General features: G+C 47.1%; 1 protein-coding gene across 1 annotated transcript in view; it reads right to left on the bottom strand.

Moving 5' to 3' along the window:
- Window positions 1–16608, bottom strand: part of LOC147097903 (rho GTPase-activating protein 25-like) — a 67039-nt gene extending 50431 nt beyond the window's left edge. The window contains exon 1 of the mRNA XM_085970958.1: window positions 16218–16608. Coding sequence (XP_085827084.1) covers window positions 16218–16392 — 175 coding nt within the window. The 5' untranslated portion in view covers window positions 16393–16608. The remainder of the gene's footprint in view (window positions 1–16217) is intronic.
- Window positions 16609–18896: the final 2288 nt, after the last annotated feature.

Genomic DNA, 18896 nt, shown 5'->3' with positions numbered 1-18896 from the left:
CCTCGAGCCTGCTCCGCCATTTAATGAGATCATGGCTGATCATCCAAATTCAGTACCCTGTCCCTGCCTTCTCCCCATATCCCTTGATCCCTTTAGCTTTAAGAAATATAGCTAACTCCTTCTTGAATATATTTAATGAATTGGCCTCAACTGCCTTCTGTGGTAGAGAATTCCACAGGTTCACCACTCTCTGGATGAAGAAATTCCTCCTCATCTCAGTTCTAAATGGCTTACCCCTTATCCTTAGACTGTGACCCCCTGGTTCTGGACTCCCCCGCCATCAGGAACATCCTTCCTGCATCTAGTCTGTCTAGTCCTGTTAGAATTTTATAAGTTTCAATGAGATCCTCTCTCATTCTTCTAAACTCTAGCGAATATAAGCCCAATCGACCCAATCTCTCCTCATACATCATTCCAGGCCTACTCCTATTCCTATGGTCTTAACCTATTATGAAGCATAATTGTACTTGAGAAAGAAGGAGAGAGTATATTGTAAAAATTGCAACATAGAGATGTGGGGCAAAGGCGGGTCTCTGGAGTTAGGATCAGCTGTGATCTTACTGAATGGTGGAACAGGCTCGAGGGGCTAAATGGCCTGCTCCTGTTCCTATGTTCCTGTTATCCAAACTGCATTCTCCAATAAATCAGAGAGACAGTAGCAATCCCATTAAAAACTCAATAGTCTTAACCATAAAGAAAACAAGCAAAAAAATAATAAAATCGCTCCGCTGCTTCCTTCCTCTTTATGCCTCTTTCCCATCTGTGGTGTGTGTCTTATGATAGGATCACTCTCTTGGATGGTTGTTGTGTCCTTTAGAGCCAGGCCGTTCAGGGGTGATGTCAGGAAGCACTTCTTCACACAAAGGGTATTGGAAATCTGGAACTCTCTCCCCCGAAAAGCTGTTGGGACAGGGGGGTCAATATAAAATTTCAAAATCGAGATTATTATTTGGTTAGGCAAGGGTATTAAAGGATCCGGAAACAAGGCGGGTAGGTGGAGTTAAGATACAGATCAGCCATGATCTAGTTGAATGGCGAAATAGGCTCGAGGGGCTGAATGGCCTCCTCCTATTTCTATGGTCCTAATCCATTATGAAGCATCATTGTACTTGAGAAAATGAAAGAGAGAGTATATTGGTAAAATTGCAATGAAGAACCATTCAAAGCCTGTACTCTGTTAAGAGCCTCATTAACCCTAATCTTCCTCTGCACCCATTCAAATTGGGTTCTGAATAGGCACAAGGGTGCAAAAGCTGTAAAATTACACCAGGTATTTTAATTTAAATACTTTTGGATGGATTCCAGGATCTTAGTGAGGCTATGGCATGAAGGGATCAGTTCAGGAGACTTTGCTGGTGTCCATAGAGCCTCAATCGATGCAAGCACGGGCCAGAGATAGGGCTATAACACAATGGCCCCATTACCCCATGTCAGCCGTGGCTCAGTGGGTCGCACTCTCTCACCTCTGAGTCAGAAGGTTGTGGGTTCAAGTCCCACTCCAGAGACTTGAGCACAAAAATCTAGGCTGCAGCTCCTGTGCACTGCTGAGGGAGTGCTGCACTGTCGGAGGTGCCGTCTTTTGGAGTGAGACGTCAGACAGAGGTCCGTCTGCTCTCTCTGGTGGACATGAAAGATCCCACGGCCACTATTTCGAAGAAGAGCGGGGGAGTTCTCCCCGGTGAAATGGCCAAATTTTATCCCCCTACCAACACCCAAAACAGATTATCTGGTCAATTACTTCATTGCTGCTTGTGGGAGCTTGCTGTGTACAAATTGGCTGCCGCGTTTCCTACATTACAACAGTGACTACACTTCAAAATTACTTCATTGGCTGTAAAGAGCTTTGGAACTTCCTGTGGTCATGAAAGGCGCTATAGAAATGCAAGTCTTTCTATTTCCTTTAGCTGTGAAATAAAGAACGGCTACCCAAGTTTTCCACCTCCCCTCCTCCCTCACATCTGTTCTGCACCTGTACAAACTGGTGCAGATCGACACTGGGGTGTTTTATGTAGGTGTTAAGCAGATAAAAGCCGTATGCGCTATATCTGACATCAGCATGCGATACTACAGCAGGGGGAATGCGCACCGTGTGTTTCACCCTCCCACTGTGACACTCCTCCATTGAGCAAACCTCGCAGAAGCTCACAGGCATTGCCCTTTTCACCCCCCTCTGCATAAAGGCTTGCGATCATCCAGCTGCAGCAGCAGATACAGAACAGGAAGCAGCTCTCAGCACCCGGCACACTCCTTCCTGTTCCATTCCAGCCCTGCTCTACTTTAAACAGTTTCTGGATTATCACATTGATTTTATTCAGTATTCGCGACCAGCTCAACCTTCAATGCAAGGAATGCAGCCACTTCTCTTCAGGCGTTTCCTTGCCTCTCCTGATGTGCTGGACACTGCCTGCGGTTAACATGTTGTTTCATCCTGTCGTTTGTCCAGAATTGGCCATTTTATTCCTAACTTATGGTCTTTTGAAAAGGTCACATCCTGCACAACGTGCTGTTTCTCCAAAGGAATTTGCTTGTCTTCCCCTTTCCTCGTTGTACCTGTGTGCTACCATCCCTGCTGAGAGCTCAGATGGACAGCCTCCACCGTGACCTCTGACCAGTGCCACTCCAGCTGGGTGCCAAGAGGTTCCCAAACATGCCCCAGTGTCAGCCGTGGCTCAGTGGGGTAGCACTCTCTCTCTCTCACCTCTGAGTCAGAAGGTTGTGGGTTCAAGTCCCACTCCAGAGACTTGAGCACAAAAATCTAGGCTGACACTCCAGTGCGGTGCTGAGGGAGCGCTGCACTGTTGGAGCTGCCGTCTTTCAGAAGAGACGTTAAACCGAGGCCCCGTCTGCCCTCTCAGGTGGACGTAAAAGATCCCATGGCCACTATTTCGAAGACGACCAGGGGAGTTATCCCCGGTGTCCTGGCCAATATTTATCCCTCAACCAACATCACAGAAACAGATTAATTCGTCATTATCACCTTGCTGTTTGTGGGAGCTTGCTGTGCACAAGTTGGCTGCTGCGTTTCCTACATTACAACAGTGACTACACGTCAAAAGTACTTCACTGGCTGTAAAGCGTTTTGGGATGTCCTGAGGTTGTGAAAGGCGCTGTAGAAATGCAAGTCTTTCTCTCAGTTTCTTCCACTTGCTCGGAGCATGAGCTTTACTTCCTCTCAGCAGGTTTCCAGGGCCAGTAGTTGTCGTATTCTCTAATACCAGCTCCTCCTTGCCCAAGACAGCCTGCCTAGACATCGGGTGCAGTACTTCAATCTCCCCTCCATGGTCCTCCATCATTAACAAGACCTGTCCCTCTCTTAGATTGCGCAGCCTGTCCCAGACATGTTGGCGCCTTATAAATGAATGGCTTTCATCTGCTCGAAGCTGATGTCAGTAAGGGCAGTAATTGGGGTGCTACAACTAGCTTTGCTGTCTGGGAGAGGTAGGAGGATAATCAGCCAGGGTTCTCGCCCTCGATCACTATCCTGCTGGGATGAGTGTGAGGTGAGAACAGCCTCAGGTTTGGCAGAGATGTGCCCCTGTGGTCGAATAGTCCGCTGGCACCCACTGTCTGGGCTCACACATGAAGAATGGCCACTTGGAGAAGATACTACTGGGGTGCCTGAGGTATTGCTCCCCAGCAAGGGAGGAAATTGGGGGGGGGGGGTGAAAAATAAAATTAATAACAGTATTAGGCAAATGCAGCAACACAGTGGCATGAATCATGTCAAAAATAAATCATTGCACTTCAGTAACTTCATTGCAGCCTGCAACCGTGTGTGTCGGTGTGCAATTGCATGTGTTTGCGTATTTGCATGTGTGCATTTGCGTGTGTTGTGTGCATTTGCACATGTGTGTGCATTTGCATGTGTGTGCATTTGCATGTCATGTGTGTGCATTTGTGTGTGCATTTGCATGTGTGCGTGTGTCTGTGAGAGCGCATGAGTGCACTACTTGGGGTAGAAACTCAGCTTGACTGGCAGCGCTAACCAGCGGTATGGCATGGACCGGCCGCTCTGCGCCCCTCTTGCTATTCAGTTTACTGAAGCCAGTGAAACTAAATAATGGGCGGAGGGTAGGACAAGCGGCCGATGCCTGACCACCCGAGATGAATTTCTACTCCCTTGCCTCTTCCACTGTTCTCCATCAGCAGCGGTAGAGATGCAGCCCCACTGACGATCGTTTAAAGAATTCCGCATAGGTAGTTTTGAGTGGCCTTGATCTTGTAGTGGGTTTCAGATACTCTTGCGTGTCTCGCACTAAACACCGTGCTGATTTTTGGCGACCTTCTCTCTCTAATAGAGAGAAGGCCAAGACCCATAAACCTGCAAAGACGTAGCATGCCTTTGCAATAAGTTTAATTATCCGACAACCCTAAAATCTAAATGTAGCTCCTTCAGTGACTTAGTGGGTGAATGTTGTTCCCTGTGTGGTATTGAGCTTTACAGGGTGGGGAGGTCTGAGCTTCATTCTCTGGTCTGAGCTGAGTTAACTGGTCAGGACAGCTTCCAATCGGGCTCAGTGACCTGAGCAGGGGAAAGTCAGTACGCTCCTGACTGCTATCCAGTGTCCCTTGCTACATGGATTGAAGAAGAAGAAGAAAGACTTTGCATTTCTATAGCGCCTTTCACGACCACTGGATGTCCCAAAGCGCTTTACAGCCAATGAAGTACTTTTTGAAGTGTAGTCACTGTTGTAATGTATGAAACGTGGCAGCCAATTTGCGCACAGCAAGCTCCCACAAACAGCAATGTGATAATGACCAGATCATCTGTTTTTGTTACGTTGATTGAGGGACAAATATTGGCCCAGGACACTGGGGAGAACTCCCCTGCTCTTCTTCAAAATAGCAGGCATGGAATCTTTTACATCCACCTGAGTGGGCAGATGGGGCCTCGGTTTAACGTCTCATCCGGAAGACGGCCCCCCCGACAGTGCGACACTCCACTGGGAGTGTCAGCCTACATTTTTGTGCTTAAGTCTCTGGAGCAGGACTCGAACCCCCAACGCTCTGACTCGGAAGCGAGGGCACTACCCACTGAGCCACGGCTGACACTAGTTTTGGGCTGCGATGAACCCTTGACTGTCCAGCAGACTGCTCACTATCAAGGGCAGGCTTGCACGTGAAGAGGAACATGCACTTGGCCCCGGTTAGAGGTTTCCACCCTGGCTGAAGGAGACCACAGAGGTGCTTTGGCCAGCCGCCCAACGTGAGAAAATGGACACTGTTCCTCATTGTACACTTGCAGTGACTCCAACACAGCAGCGTTATCGCAAACCCACATCCTGTTACAGGACTCGCCCAACCAACAGCTCTACCGTTGAGTCAGAGGTCTCAAACATTAACCAGCCTCTGCAAACAAAATGCATCCTATCAATAGCTTGTAAAAAGGGCCGTCTTTCGGGCTAGATTGCAAAATCAATTTTAGAAAACCATCTGATTTTTAATGATTTGCATTTTGCCCTGAGTCACACACGTACATATATGTTGGTCCAGGAATGGAGGTTGGAGGTGGCAGCTTATCAGAAAGGGAAAATCACACTTAATCGCGTCTGAGCAATACGCTGCAGTAGTGATAGTGTGAAGCACTTTGAGATATTTTGATAGGGTGAGGCAAAATGTGAATGCAAGAATTCTTATAATTCATACTGTGTGACTCTCCAATAATACCAGCATTTCATCACTGCTGTCCTTTCAAATATCATTAAGGAGTGTGATGGAATACTGTCCACTTGCCTGGATGAGTGCAGCTCCAACAACACTCAAGAAGCTCGACACCATCCAGGACAAAGCAGCCCGCTTGATTGGCACCCCATCCACCACCTTAAACATTCACTCCCTCCACCACCGGCGCACCGTGGCTGCAGTGTGTACCATCTACAAGATGCACTGCAGCAACTCGCCAAGGCTTCTTCGGCAGCACCTCCCAAACCCGCGACCTCTTCCACCTAGAAGGACAAGGGCAGCAGGCGCATGGGAACATCACCACCTCCAAGTTCCCCTCCAAGTCACACACCATCCTGACTTGGAAATATATAGGCCGTTCCTTCAACGTCGCTGGGTCAAAATCCTGGAACTCCCTCCTGTTAAGTATGTGTATTGTATTGAACAATTAACACAAAGACTTAAACGTATAACTCAAACAGGTCTTTACTGGTTGGAGGTAGGGACTATACATAGGTCTTTACTTCATGCCCACAGGCGGGAACTGAGGGGGATCAGTACCCACAGTACTATTTATACCCCTATGGCCAGGAGTGGTACTGCGTATCACTACGCCCAACAAGTAGTGCAGTCCTGTCCATAGGTTCAAAGTAGCACACATATTACATACACAACATTCCTCCCTTCCTAGCTTTACAGTCATCTCCCCATTTAACATAACGTAATAACATATATACATATATAACTTCAGGTTTACATAACAGAATAACATAGATACATAGATAACTTCATGTCAAAACAGATCACAGATTCAGTCTCTGCGGAAAACAGTTCACAGATTCAATCTCTGTGGTGTAGTCGGTTCACGTTGCTGGAGTGACTCATTCAATAGTCCTTCCATGGATTTAACAGTTTGAACTTCCGAACTGAATTGGCTCCGTTCGGAGAGACCACGTGTGTGATCTGGTAGAGGTGATAATGGTTCAGATGGGTCATCTTCTGTTTTTACTTTTCCTTTTCTGCTTCTTGGAGACTCTCTGGGCTCCATTGTCAGCTGCCACAGCTGCCAACTGCATGCGCAGTTCCTCCTTCTCTTCCTCCTGTTTCCGTCGTAGAGCCAGCTTCTCCCGATGTTCCGTAGACTTTTGGTGCTCCTCCATGATTTCTGCACTTTGGGAGTCGAAGTTACAAGCTGGGCAGGACAGGACATCGTAATATTCGGTGTCGTCCTGAGCTAGACCAGTGAGAGGGTCGTCTATTTCCTCCATACCCAGCTGGACGTTAGCCAGCTCTTGTTCCAAATCCAGACATCTTTCCTGAAGAGACTTCTTCATGTGTACCTCTGCATCCAGCTTTTTCTGGGCTTTCAGCAAGTCGTTTACTAGTGACCTCATTTGTGATTTTAATACTTCAACTTCCTTTGGAGATTGATTGATCGGACTATGCAATCCCTCTACCGGAGCAGCTGTTTCAGCGGTCTGTTGTTCTACGTTGACGTGAGTCAGCGTACTTTTGGCATCCAAGGGCTGCTCTGTTGCAGTCATCTCAGTCTGTGTTGCCACCTCAGCTCTTCCAATAACCTTTGAGAGCTCCGAACCCCTTTCGTTTGAATATTGAAGTTCATGTTCAAGTTTTTCCCATTTCAGAGTCCTGTCCTTCAGCATATGCAGGAGTTGGCTGACCGTTAACTCCTCTGACATCAGACGTTTTGTGTGCTCCTGCTCCATTTTCTCCATCAGCTGCTTCTGTTGTCTTTCCAGATTCTCCAACTCTATATCAAAGAACTCTTTCGTTGCATTCAACTCTTGCTCAAAACGGCGAAGCATTTGTTCTAATTGCTGTTGTAGTTTGAAATGGAGTTGAGTTCGAGCCCGGTGTCCCTCAGAAATGGGCACATCAGTAGACTTGCCAGACTCAGAATCCACAGTTAAACTATGTTGTTGTTGCTCAGTGGAATTCTGTGCTGAAACTTTGTCTTTTGCACCTGAGTTGGGCTTACCATCATCCGTTCCAGAGTCTGGGCCGACTATCTTCACCGAGTTCTCACTCGTTATTGTTTGTAGGAAATGCCAGTCCATATTCATTTTCCTAATCCACTCCCGTCCTAGTAGTGGAGGACCTCCTTCAGATATCACATATAAGTCCATTATTTGACTGTCTTCGCCCTTGTGGACCACTGCAACCTCTATTTTCCCGATGGGGTACACTCTTTGCCCCGTGTATGTTTTCAATATAATCCCCGTATCCTGTAGGGGAATATGTTGGAATAACTTTCCGTAATCTTTCTTATTTATGACCGTCAATGCCGATCCAGTGTCCAATTCCAGTTTTACTTGGACTCCTTCTATCTGAAGAGTGACCCAAATTGTCTGGAGGTCTGCACCCTTACCAGCGTTGAGTACTCTTAAGCTAGCCAGTTCATTACAGCTTAAGCTAGCCAGTTCATTACTGCTAGCGTCTGAATCGGACTCCTGTTCGGTCACCTTGTGTACCTTTGCGTATTTTCCTTGCGGTGACTTCTTGTTGCTGGTCTTCTTCCCTGACCTGCATACTCTAGCTATATGTCCAAGCCTACCACAAGTTCTACATTCTTGGTTTTTAAACCAACACTGGTTCTGATCATGCGTTGTCTTTCCACAACGATAACATTTGCCAGAACTCACACCCAATTTGTGTGCACTGAGCTCCGGTGACCGTAGCTGCATTACTGCCGTGCCTCTGGCTCACCCGCTCGGCGGCTCTTGCTCGCTCCCTCCCGGGCTCTGGCTTACCCGCTCGCGCCCTCCCAGGCTCTGGCTTACCCACGAGGTTATGGAGGCTTCAGGGTCCTAATGCCTGTCGCTTCCAGTCGCTGGAAGCTGTCAGGATTTCTGCTGCCCTTCAGTTTTCAGTGGGGTGTTGAGGATTGGAACCTCTCTTCAACGTCCTGTCTTTGGACGAAGCCGCCGTGGAATAACTGCCGCAGGGTTCGAACCGACTCGTCGCCAGTGTTAAGTATGTGTATTGTATTGAACAATTAACACAAAGACTTAAACGTATAACTCAAACAGGTCTTTACTGGTTGGAGGTAGGGACTATACATAGGTCTTTACTTCATGCCCACAGGCGGGAACTGAGGGGGATCAGTACCCACAGTACTATTTATACCCCTATGGCCAGGAGTGGTACTGCGTATCACTACGCCCAACAAGTAGTGCAGTCCTGTCCATAGGTTCAAAGTAGCACACATATTACATACACAACACCTCCCTAACAGCACTGTGGGAGCACCTTCACCACACGGACTGCAGCGGTTCAAGGCGGCGGCTCACCTCCACCTTCTCAAGGGCAACTAGGGATGGGCAATAAATGCTGGCCTTGCCAGCGATGCCCACATCTCATGAATGAATTTTTTAAAAATCATAGGGCGTAATATTCTGTTCAAGCAGGACAGGAACAGTCCCATTTAATATTGGGCGTTGTGTCCTGTAGTATTGGGGCAGGGACAGTATCTCAGTCCTGTTTAATACTACAGTATATAGCTGGAGTTCCCAAACTGTGGTACATCCCTCTGGATGGTACATGGGAGAAAGTGTCTATTGGTGGATTTTATTTATGAATTATTTTAGTTATTGATTTATTGCATTTTTATAATAGGCTGCTCTGACGAAGCTTTAAAACTCTGTGAGAATGTGTTCTACAAAGTAGCTGATTTACTGCAAGATGTAGCGATGAGATCACAGATACACAGTGAGGATGACGTACAGAGCCCTCACCTCCAATCACCATACACTGCAGCGTGGTTTCAGTTGCCCAGCAACTGTCCAGTCTAAAAGCTGTATGCTGTCAGGAGTAGGCGGCCAGCTGGTAGATCTGGAAGGAGGCTTCGCAATAAGTAAAGTTTGGGAACCTCTTCAAGCAGGACAGAAACAGTCCCGTTTAATATTGGGCTTCGTGTCCTGCAGTATTGGGGCAGGGACAGTATCTCAGTCCTGTTTAATACTACAGGAAACTCTTGTTTAAACGGCACCTAAATATCTGGAATTCTCTATTAACCGGCAAAATTCTCACTCCGCAAACAACACCTTAATAACCGGCAATGTTGCCGAGTCCGAGTCCGAGTCTCCCGCGGTGGCCGAGTTAGTCAGTGGGGATAGTTCTCCAAACAGCCGCTACTCATCTTCTTGGCGCTGTCGGAAGTCGGAACACCCCAATACCCCTGTAACAGGAGTCTGACTCTCCCGCGCTGCTGGTAGTCTCTTCTGATCCGCCATTTTACAAGGGTACTGTGTGTCTCTCACGCTGCTGGTAGTCATTGCATTGCATTACCCTCAACTGGCAGTACTGTACTTAATCAAGCATCTTCCACCATCCATTTAACACAACATTCTGTAGGTGAGTACCCAATTACTGTATACTGCACATCTCTTGATTTTTTTACATTTGTCTTTGTTAAAAATAGCCTCGGTAGATAACCTTCTCCGTCATCCGGAATTTTTGATCAACCGGCAACACGCCGGTCCCGTCGGTGCCGGATAACAAAGAGTTTCCTGTATATGGTTGCCAAACTGTGGTACATCTCTCACCACATGGACTGCAGCGGTTCAAGAAGGCGGCTCACCGCCACCTTCTCGAGGGCGATGAGGGATGGGCAATAAATGCCTGCCTTGCCAGCGACGCCCACATCCCAGGAAGGAATTCAAAAAAAATGCGGCAGCCAATTTGCGCACAGCAAGCTCCCACACACAGCAATGTGATAATGGCCAGATCTTCTGTTTGTTTTGTGATGTTGATTGGGGGATAAATATTTGCCAGGATACCGGGGATAATTCCCCTGCTTTTCTTTGAAATAGTGCCATGGGATCTTTTACGTCCACCTGAGAGGGCAGACGGGGCCTCGGTTTAATGTTTCATCCGAAAGGTCGAAGGAGGGAGTGGGTGGGGCGGGGAATTAGCCGGGGTTCCCACTCCCGAGCAGCACATCCGTGGAGCTTATCCCAGGACAGGCTCAGCGTCAACTGCAATGTCCCTCAAAGCCAGAAAAGCAGAGTGTTGGGTGGTGAGATTGCAGGGATGGGGTGGGATGAGTTTGTGCAGGGATTTATACACGAGAATAAGGATTTGGAAATGAACGCGTTGGGGGTGAGGAGCCAGGGTAAGTCAGCGAAGACGGGAGTGATAGATTAGTGGGACCTCATGCAGGGCAGAGTTTTGGACAAGTTGGAGTTGATAGAGAGACAAGGATGGGAGGCTATAAAAGGAGAGCATTGGACTAGTCGAATCTGGAAGTGGCCAAGAGTTTCAGTGGCGGGGGGCCAGTGGGGGAGTGGGGGGTGGTATCGAGCTATATCCCAGGGCCTGTAAAGGGGCACTGTGATAATAAAAAGTGTTCATCTAATTGCTTTTTTCTTTGCTTGCAAGAACATAAGACAGTGATCTCAATGTCTTTGGAACACATCCTGACAACGAGAGTGACACACCTCTTCCCAATCCCCCCCCCCCATAAAAAGGTTTTCAAAGGACCTTGTCTTCAGGGTAGTGCCCCTTTAAGGATATTGGGAAAGAACTCTGAAACTACTGGAAACAAAGCTGAAACAAATGTCAATATTTATAAAGAGCGCTTGGCAATGCACGCTCGCTAACCTGGTAGGTGGCACTGGCACTTTCTGCATGATTACGTGCAAACTGTCACAGGCTGCTAAAACAGAGGTGCCTGGAGAGGGTTGAGGGTAAGTGAGATGACTAATGCCAAGTTTTTGAGGTGACCATAAATCATCTTCCTGACCTGATGAAGTTCATCCGATGACTTTGCATAAGTTTGACATTCCATGTCTGGGGGAGTCTAAGACAATGGGGGCCTGACCTTAAACTCAAAGCCTGGCCATTCAGGAGAGAAGTTAGGAAACACTTCTTCACACAACGGGCGGTCGAAGTACGGAACTCCAGCAGATTGGAAAACTGCAAATGTAACGCCCCTATTTAAGAAGGGAGGGATCACAGAAAGCAGGAAACTATAGACCAGTTAGCCTAACATCTGTCATTGGGAAAATGTTGGAGTCCATTATTGAGGAAGCGGTAGCAGGACATTTAGAAAATCATAATACAGTCACGCAGAGTCAGCATGGTTTTAAGAAAGGGAAATCATGTTTGACAAATTTGCTGGAGTTCTTTGAGGATGTAATGAGCAGGGTGGATAAAGGGGAACCAGTGGATGTGGTGTATTTGGATTCCCAGAAGGCATTCGATAAGGTGCCATATAAAAGATTACTGCACAAGCTAAGAGCTCACGGGGTTGGGTTAATATGTTAGCATGGATAGAGGATTGGCTAACTAACAGAAAACAGAGAGTCAGGATAAATGGGTCATTTTCCGGTTGGCAAACAGTAACTAGTGGGGTGCCACAGGGATCAGTGCTGGGGCCTCAACTATTTACAATCTATGTTAATGACTTGGATGAAGGGACCGAGTGCACTGTAGCCAAATTTTCTGATGATACAAAGATGGGTGGGAAAGCAAGTTGTGAAGAGGACACAAAGAATCCGCAAAGGGATATAGACAGGCTAAGTGAGTGGGCAAACATTTGGCAGATGGAGTATAATGTGGGAAAGTGTGAGGTTATCCACTTTGGTAGGAAAAATAAAAAAGCTAATTATTATTTAAATGGAGAGAGATTACAAAATGCTGCGGTACAGAGGGATCTGGGGGTCCTTGTGCATGAAACACAAAAAGTTAGCATGCAGGTACAGCAAGCAATCAGGAAGTTAAATGGAATGTTGGCCTTTATTGCAAGGGGGTTGGAGTATAAAAGCAGGGAAGTCCTGCTACAACTGTACAGGGTATTGGTGAGACCACACCTGGAGTACTGCGTACAGTTTTGGTCCCATATTTAAGGAGGGATATACTTGCATTGGAGGCAGTTCAGAGAAGGTTCACGAGGTTGATTCCTGAGATGAAGGGGTTGACTTATGAAGAAAGGTTGAGCAGGTTGGGCCTATACTCATTGGAGTTTAGAAGAATGAGAGGTGATCTTATTGAAACATATAAGATTCTGAGGGGGCTCGACAAGGTAGATGCAGAGAGGATGTTTCCCCTCGTGGGGAAATCTAGAACTCGGGGGCATAGTTTCAGAATAAAGAGTCGCCCTTTTAGAACTGAGATGAGGAGGAATTTCTTCTCTCAGAGGGTCGTAAATCTGTGGAATTCTCTGCCCCAGAGAGCCATGGAGGCTGGGTCATTAAATATATTTAAGGTGGAGATAGACAGATTTTTGAACAATTAGGGAGTGAAGGGTTATGGGGAGCGGGCAGGGAAATGGAGCTGAGCCCTAGATCAGATCAGCCCTGATCTCATTAAATGGCGGAGCAGGCTCGAGGGGCCGAATGGCCGACTCCTGCTCCTATTTCTTATGTTCTTATGTGGAGCCCAAGGCAGGCGGATGGGGTTAAGATACAGATCCGCCACGATCCCACTGAACGACGGAACAGACTCGAGGGGCTGAATGGCCTACTCCTGTTCCTATACTTTGATCCCTTCAGTCTCTATTGCAGACACAGAGCTGTACATGCAGCAGTATGTCCTGTGCTATTCTTCCAACCCTCACCGTATTGCTATATGTAACTAGATTGACACCAAGACTCGTTGCAACTCTTCCTTCTCCAACTCATTCTTTACAGAACTCTGGGTCACCTTACCTTTTTCAGGCTTTCCTTCCCCCTGCATGATTATAGTATGATACAGCACAGAAGGAGGCCATTCGGCCCATCGTGCCTGTGCCGGCTCATTGGTAGAGCTCTCCAATTAATCTCCCTCCCCCCCCACTCCTTCCCCGAAGCCCTGCAGATTTTTTCCCTTCAAGTATTTATCCAGTTCTCTTTTGAAAGTTACTATTAAATCGGCTTCCACTGCCCTTTCAGGCAGCGCATTTCAGATCATAACGTCTCGCTACATAAAAATAAAATTCTCCTCATTTCACCTCTGGCTCTTCTGCCAGCTCCTTAAATCTGTGTCCTCTGGTTACTGTCTCTTCTCCCATTGAAAATAGTTCATCTTTATTTACTCTTGGCCACATCCTGCACTGTGTGGGTCTTGACCATTGATTTTAGTTTCATTTAAAGAAAATCCATCTTGTCCAGGCAAAAATAACAACAACTTGCATTTATATAGCACCCTTTAACGTAGTCAAACGTCCCAAGGCGCCTCACAGGAGCGATTATAAATTTGACACCGAGCCACATAAGGAGATATTAGGGCAGGTGACCAAAAGCTTGGTCAAAGAGGTAGGTTTTAAGGAGCGTCTTAAAGGAGGAGAGAGAGGCGGAGAGGTTTAGGGAGGGAATTCCAGAGCTCAGGGCCCAGGCAGCTGAAGGCACGGCCGCCAATGGTGGAGCGATTAAAATCGGGGATGCTCAAGAGGCCAGAATTAGAGGAGCGCAGATATTTCCGGGGGGTTGTGGGGCTGGCGGAGGTTACAGAGATAGGGAGGGGGCGAGGCCATGGAGGGATTTGAAAACAAGGATGAGAATTTTAAAATCGAGGCGTTGCCGGACCGGGAGCCAATGTAGGTCAGTGAGCACAGTGGGTGATGGGTGAACGGGACTTGGTGCGAGTTAGGACAGGGGGCGGCAGAGTTTTGGATGAGCTCAAGTTTATGGAGGGTGGGCCGGCCAGGAGAACATTGGAATAGTCAAGGCCAGGCAGACACGCACACGTGTTGTGGCAGGCTGCCAAACAGAGGTTCCAGAGGGCCATGTGTGTTGGGCACCCATTGGTGCCATTCTGCCCATAATACTCATGGTGATTAGGAATGGGAACCCAGCACTGACCAGGAGCTGAATGAAAGCGTTCTGATCTGTGTAATCTCAGTATTACATTGGGCAGTGACTCAAGCAGTGTATAACTTTAAAACATACTTCTAGAGTAAGTTTGGCAAAGTTAGAAAGAAATGAATGGAATCAGCAGAGTTGGAAGAGGGTGATACAAGATTTTAGGAAAGGAAGGTAAGAACGTAACTTGTGCAGGAACAGAAGAAAATGCCAGCAACACTTGAATGTGCAATGGGAGAGGCTAATGCTGATGTTTGTATATTAACATAGAAACATAGAAGATAGGAGCAGGAGTAGGCCATTCGGCCCCTCGAGCCTGTTCAGCCATTTAATGAGATCATGGCTAATCATACAAATTCAGTACCCTGTCCCTGCCTTCTCCCCATATCCCTTGATCCCTTTAGCCTTAAGAAATATATCTAACTCCTTCTTGAATATATTTAATGAATTGGCCTCAACTGCACATGTGTCTGGTCACAGTCGGGTTGCACCAGGTTCACCACTCTCTGGGTGAAGAAATTCCTCCTCATCTCTGTCCTAAATGGCTTACCCCTTATCCTTAGACTGTGACCCCTGGTTCTGGACTCCCCCGCCATCGGGAACATCCTTCCTGCATCTAGTCTGTCTAGTCCTGTTAGAATTTTATAAGTTTCAATGAGATCCCCTCTCATTCTTCTAAACTCTAGTGAATACAAGCCCAATCGACCCAATCTCTCTTCATACGTCATTCCTGCCATCCCAGGTATCAGTCTGGTGAATCTTCGCTGCACTCCCTCCATGGCAAGATCATCCTTCCTCAGATAAGGCAACCATTTAACTGCATGTTCCTTTGAAAATTAATGCTGGCAAATGTTATTTTCTATTTCATTCATTTAAGATCCCTGGGTTACAATCCCTTAAGATTCCCCTGTGTGATTCCCTGATTGTCTTCTAATCCGCCGGATTCACAGTTAAGCCTGCAGCACCACTGCACCAGTATGTGCAACTACATCATCAGACTCACTGCAAATGCTGGGTCTGCAAAATGCGCAACGGCAGCAACATCTAACCTCGTGTAAAAACTGCAACAGCAAAAACATTTCAAGTGATGCAGCACCCTGAGATATGTAAGTAGGTCACTGATTCAGTCCCTCTCTCTCCCAAAGTTGCTGCCAATGAGATTTATTGCCCCACAACCTCTCATCAAGTACAAATGAGAAGTTCATCTCCCCAAAATGTAATGCCGAAAATAAAATCCAACTTCATTGTGGCAAACCATTGTCACACACCTCTCCTCTTCACAACGAGCTCTGTGTTGGAGGTTAACCGGATGAGAAGCATTGCCTTCACTGCGCCCTTTTAAGATTTGCAACAAACAGCAAGGCTGTACAACGCTCTTGAACCCACCCCTCCAACCATCCTGTCGCACACAGATTCCTGGGAATGTCCAGACATACACAAGCTGTCACCAAATCCCACCATTTCTTGTTGTGATGCAATCAGTTCTGTGGTGCACAACTCTCGTTGGTGACAAGTTTCTCCCCTCCCCCCCCCCCCCCCGCCGCCACCTATTTCATACAACTGGATCCCGCTCCTCATGCACAGTAATTCAATGTGTATGGGGAGGGGAATCCCGTTGTCTGAAATGCGTCCCCTTATTTATCAAACTACAGTTTCTAAACCACACGCAACCAGGGAGTAGAGACAGCCAAAGGTTCTAGACAGACAGAAGGAAGCAGTAATAGATTAGAAGGTCAGACTCTCGCCCGACTGTACCTATTCGCCCGGAGTCTGCTTTCAGGTTGAAATCCCAAACATTCCGAGGTAGTTTGAGTGACATGGTCTCTCTCTTCTGAAAGGGCGGCGATCTCTTGTCTTCGAGGTGCAAGCACTTCTCTTCTGTGAGGGCTGCTCCCCGGCTAAGTCTGTGCAGATGTCTGCCAACCCACATCCTTGTTCCTGTGCAACCCGACTGTGACCAGACACATGTGCACAAGAAAGGAACGCATCTGCCCGGCTCTGTGTTTCAATTCATATTTTTTTTTAAATGATTGCGTTGGAAGGTGAAGCCTTTCTTCTCCCACTCTGTAGGTCTCAGTTCAACGGGGACAGGTGTGCCTGTGGCAATGCCTTGATAAGGTTGCAAAGAAAGTCAAGTTCCTTCTTTTCCCAACACAAGGAAGTGGGTGTTTGTTTCACATTGCACGAGAAAGTGCAGTAGATTGTATCTGAGCAGCTCCAAGTGTTAAGCAGAGCGTACTGTGCGTGTGCTATCTCCAACACAGTCAAATGCCCTTTATTGATTGGGGCCTCGCTCCCCTTTCTGTCAGTCTGACCACAGCGAGTTTCAGAATGGTGTCATAAATAAAATCAAATAGAAACCAAAGCAGAATAATGCTGATGAGATGGAGGGGGGAGAGAGAGAGAGAGAGAGAGAGAGTAGATCAGCATGATCTACATAAAACACTAGTTCGGCCCCAGCTTGAGTCTTGGGTCTAATTCTGGGCACCACACTTTTTAGGAAGGATGTGAAGGCTTTGGAGAGGATACAGAAGAGATTTACTAGACTGGTTCCAGGGATGAGGGATTACAGTTACGTGCATAGACTGGAGAGGCTGGGGTTGTTCTCCTTGGAGCAGAGAAGGCTAAGAGGAGATTTGATAGAGGTGTTTCAAATCATGAAGGATTTAGATGGAGTAAATAAAGAGAAACTGTTTCCAATGGCTGAAGGGTCGATAACCAGAGGGCACAGATTGAAGGTGATTGGCCAAAGAACCAGGGGCAACAGGAGGAAATCTTTTCTACGCAACGAGTGATTAGGATTTGGAATGTGCCGCCTGATAGGGTGGTGGAAACAGATTCAATAGTAGCCTTCAAAAGGGAATTGGATAAATACTTGAAGGAGAAAAAAATTGCAGGGATAATGACGGTGGAGTGGGACTGACTGGATTGCTTTTCGAAAGAGCCGGCGCAGACTCGATGGGCCGAATGGCCTCCTTCTGTGCTGTACTATTTTATGATGCTGAGATTGATGGGCACATTCAGTGATGGGTCCATGGCCTAAACAAAAGCAACTTGCATTTATATAGCGCTGTTAAATGTAGTAAAACATCCCAAGTCATTAGACTGAGAAAATTCCAGTCAGCCCATCCAGCTCACTCCATCCACCAAGTCAGCTTTCATAACCCACATAAGAACATAAGACGTAGGAGCAGGAGTAGGTCATTCGGCCCCTCAAGCCTGCTCCACCATTCAGTAAGATCATGGCTGATCTGATCTTGGCCTCAACTCCATTTCCCTGCCCGCTCCCCATAACCCTTGACTCCCTTATCGTTCAAAAATCTGTCTATCTCCACCTTGAATATATTCAATGACCCAGCCTCCACAGCTCTCTGGGGAAGAGAATTCCAAAGATTCACCAACCTCTGAGAGAAGAAATTCCTCCTCATTTCCGATTTAAAAGGGTACCCCCTTATTCTGAAACTATGCCCCCTAGTTCTAGATTCCCCCACGAGGGGAAACATCCTCTCTGCATCTACCCTGTCAAGCCCCTTCAGAATCTTATATGTTTCAGTAAGATCCCCTCTCATTCTTCAACTGATATTCATCTGACTTCTACCTCAAGCCCGTACCCTTATACTCGCTGCCGAATTAGGACATTCGCTTCTAAAGTCTGGGTCAACAAAGAGGCTGAACTATCAGCACTGATGACTTTGTCATGGGATGGAGTGCAGCGAAGATTCACCAGACTGATACCTGGGATGGCAGGAATGACGTATGAGGAGAGATTGGATCGATTAGGCTTATATTCGCTAGAGTTTAGAAGAATGAGAGGGGATCTCATTGAAACTTATAAAATTCTAACAGGACTAGACAGACTAGATGCAGGAAGGATGTTCCCGATGGCGGGGGAGTCCAGAACCAGGGGTCACAGTCTAAGTCTAAGGTAAGCCATTTAGGACTGAGATGAGGAGGAATTTCTTCACCCAGAGAGTGATGAACCTGTGGACTTCTCTGCCCCAGAGGGCTGTGGATGCTCAGTCGTTGAGTATATTCAAGGCTGAGATCGATCGATCTTTTTGACTCTAGGGGAATCAAGGGATACGGAGATTGGGTGGGAAAGTGGAGTTGAGGTTGATGATCAGCCATGACCTTATTGAATGGCGGAGCAGGCTCGAAGGGCCGTATGGCCTACTCCTGCTCCTATTTCTTATGTCTTATGTCTTATGTCTTGACCCTTTCCCTAAGTTTGGCCCGGTCAAAGGCAGTGGGAGCCAGTTTATTAAACAGAAAACACTCTGCCCACTGGAGGTATTCACTCTTTATACTCAATTAAAATAGTAGCTCAGCATCTTGCAGTTGCAGCTCCAGGTTCCAGCAGAATCCAACATTCCTCACTCTCAATATATTCATTTTTTCCAGCTATCAGTTGATTTTTGGGATACCCCATTAACT

The sequence above is a fragment of the Somniosus microcephalus genome, chromosome 30 (genome assembly GCF_052327205.1).
Source record: "Somniosus microcephalus isolate GS21.2 chromosome 30, FLI_Smic_1.0, whole genome shotgun sequence".
Lineage (NCBI taxonomy): Eukaryota > Metazoa > Chordata > Chondrichthyes > Squaliformes > Somniosidae > Somniosus > Somniosus microcephalus.
The sequence above is the reverse complement of the archived record's forward strand: the minus strand, read 5'-3'. Positions and strand labels throughout refer to the sequence as shown.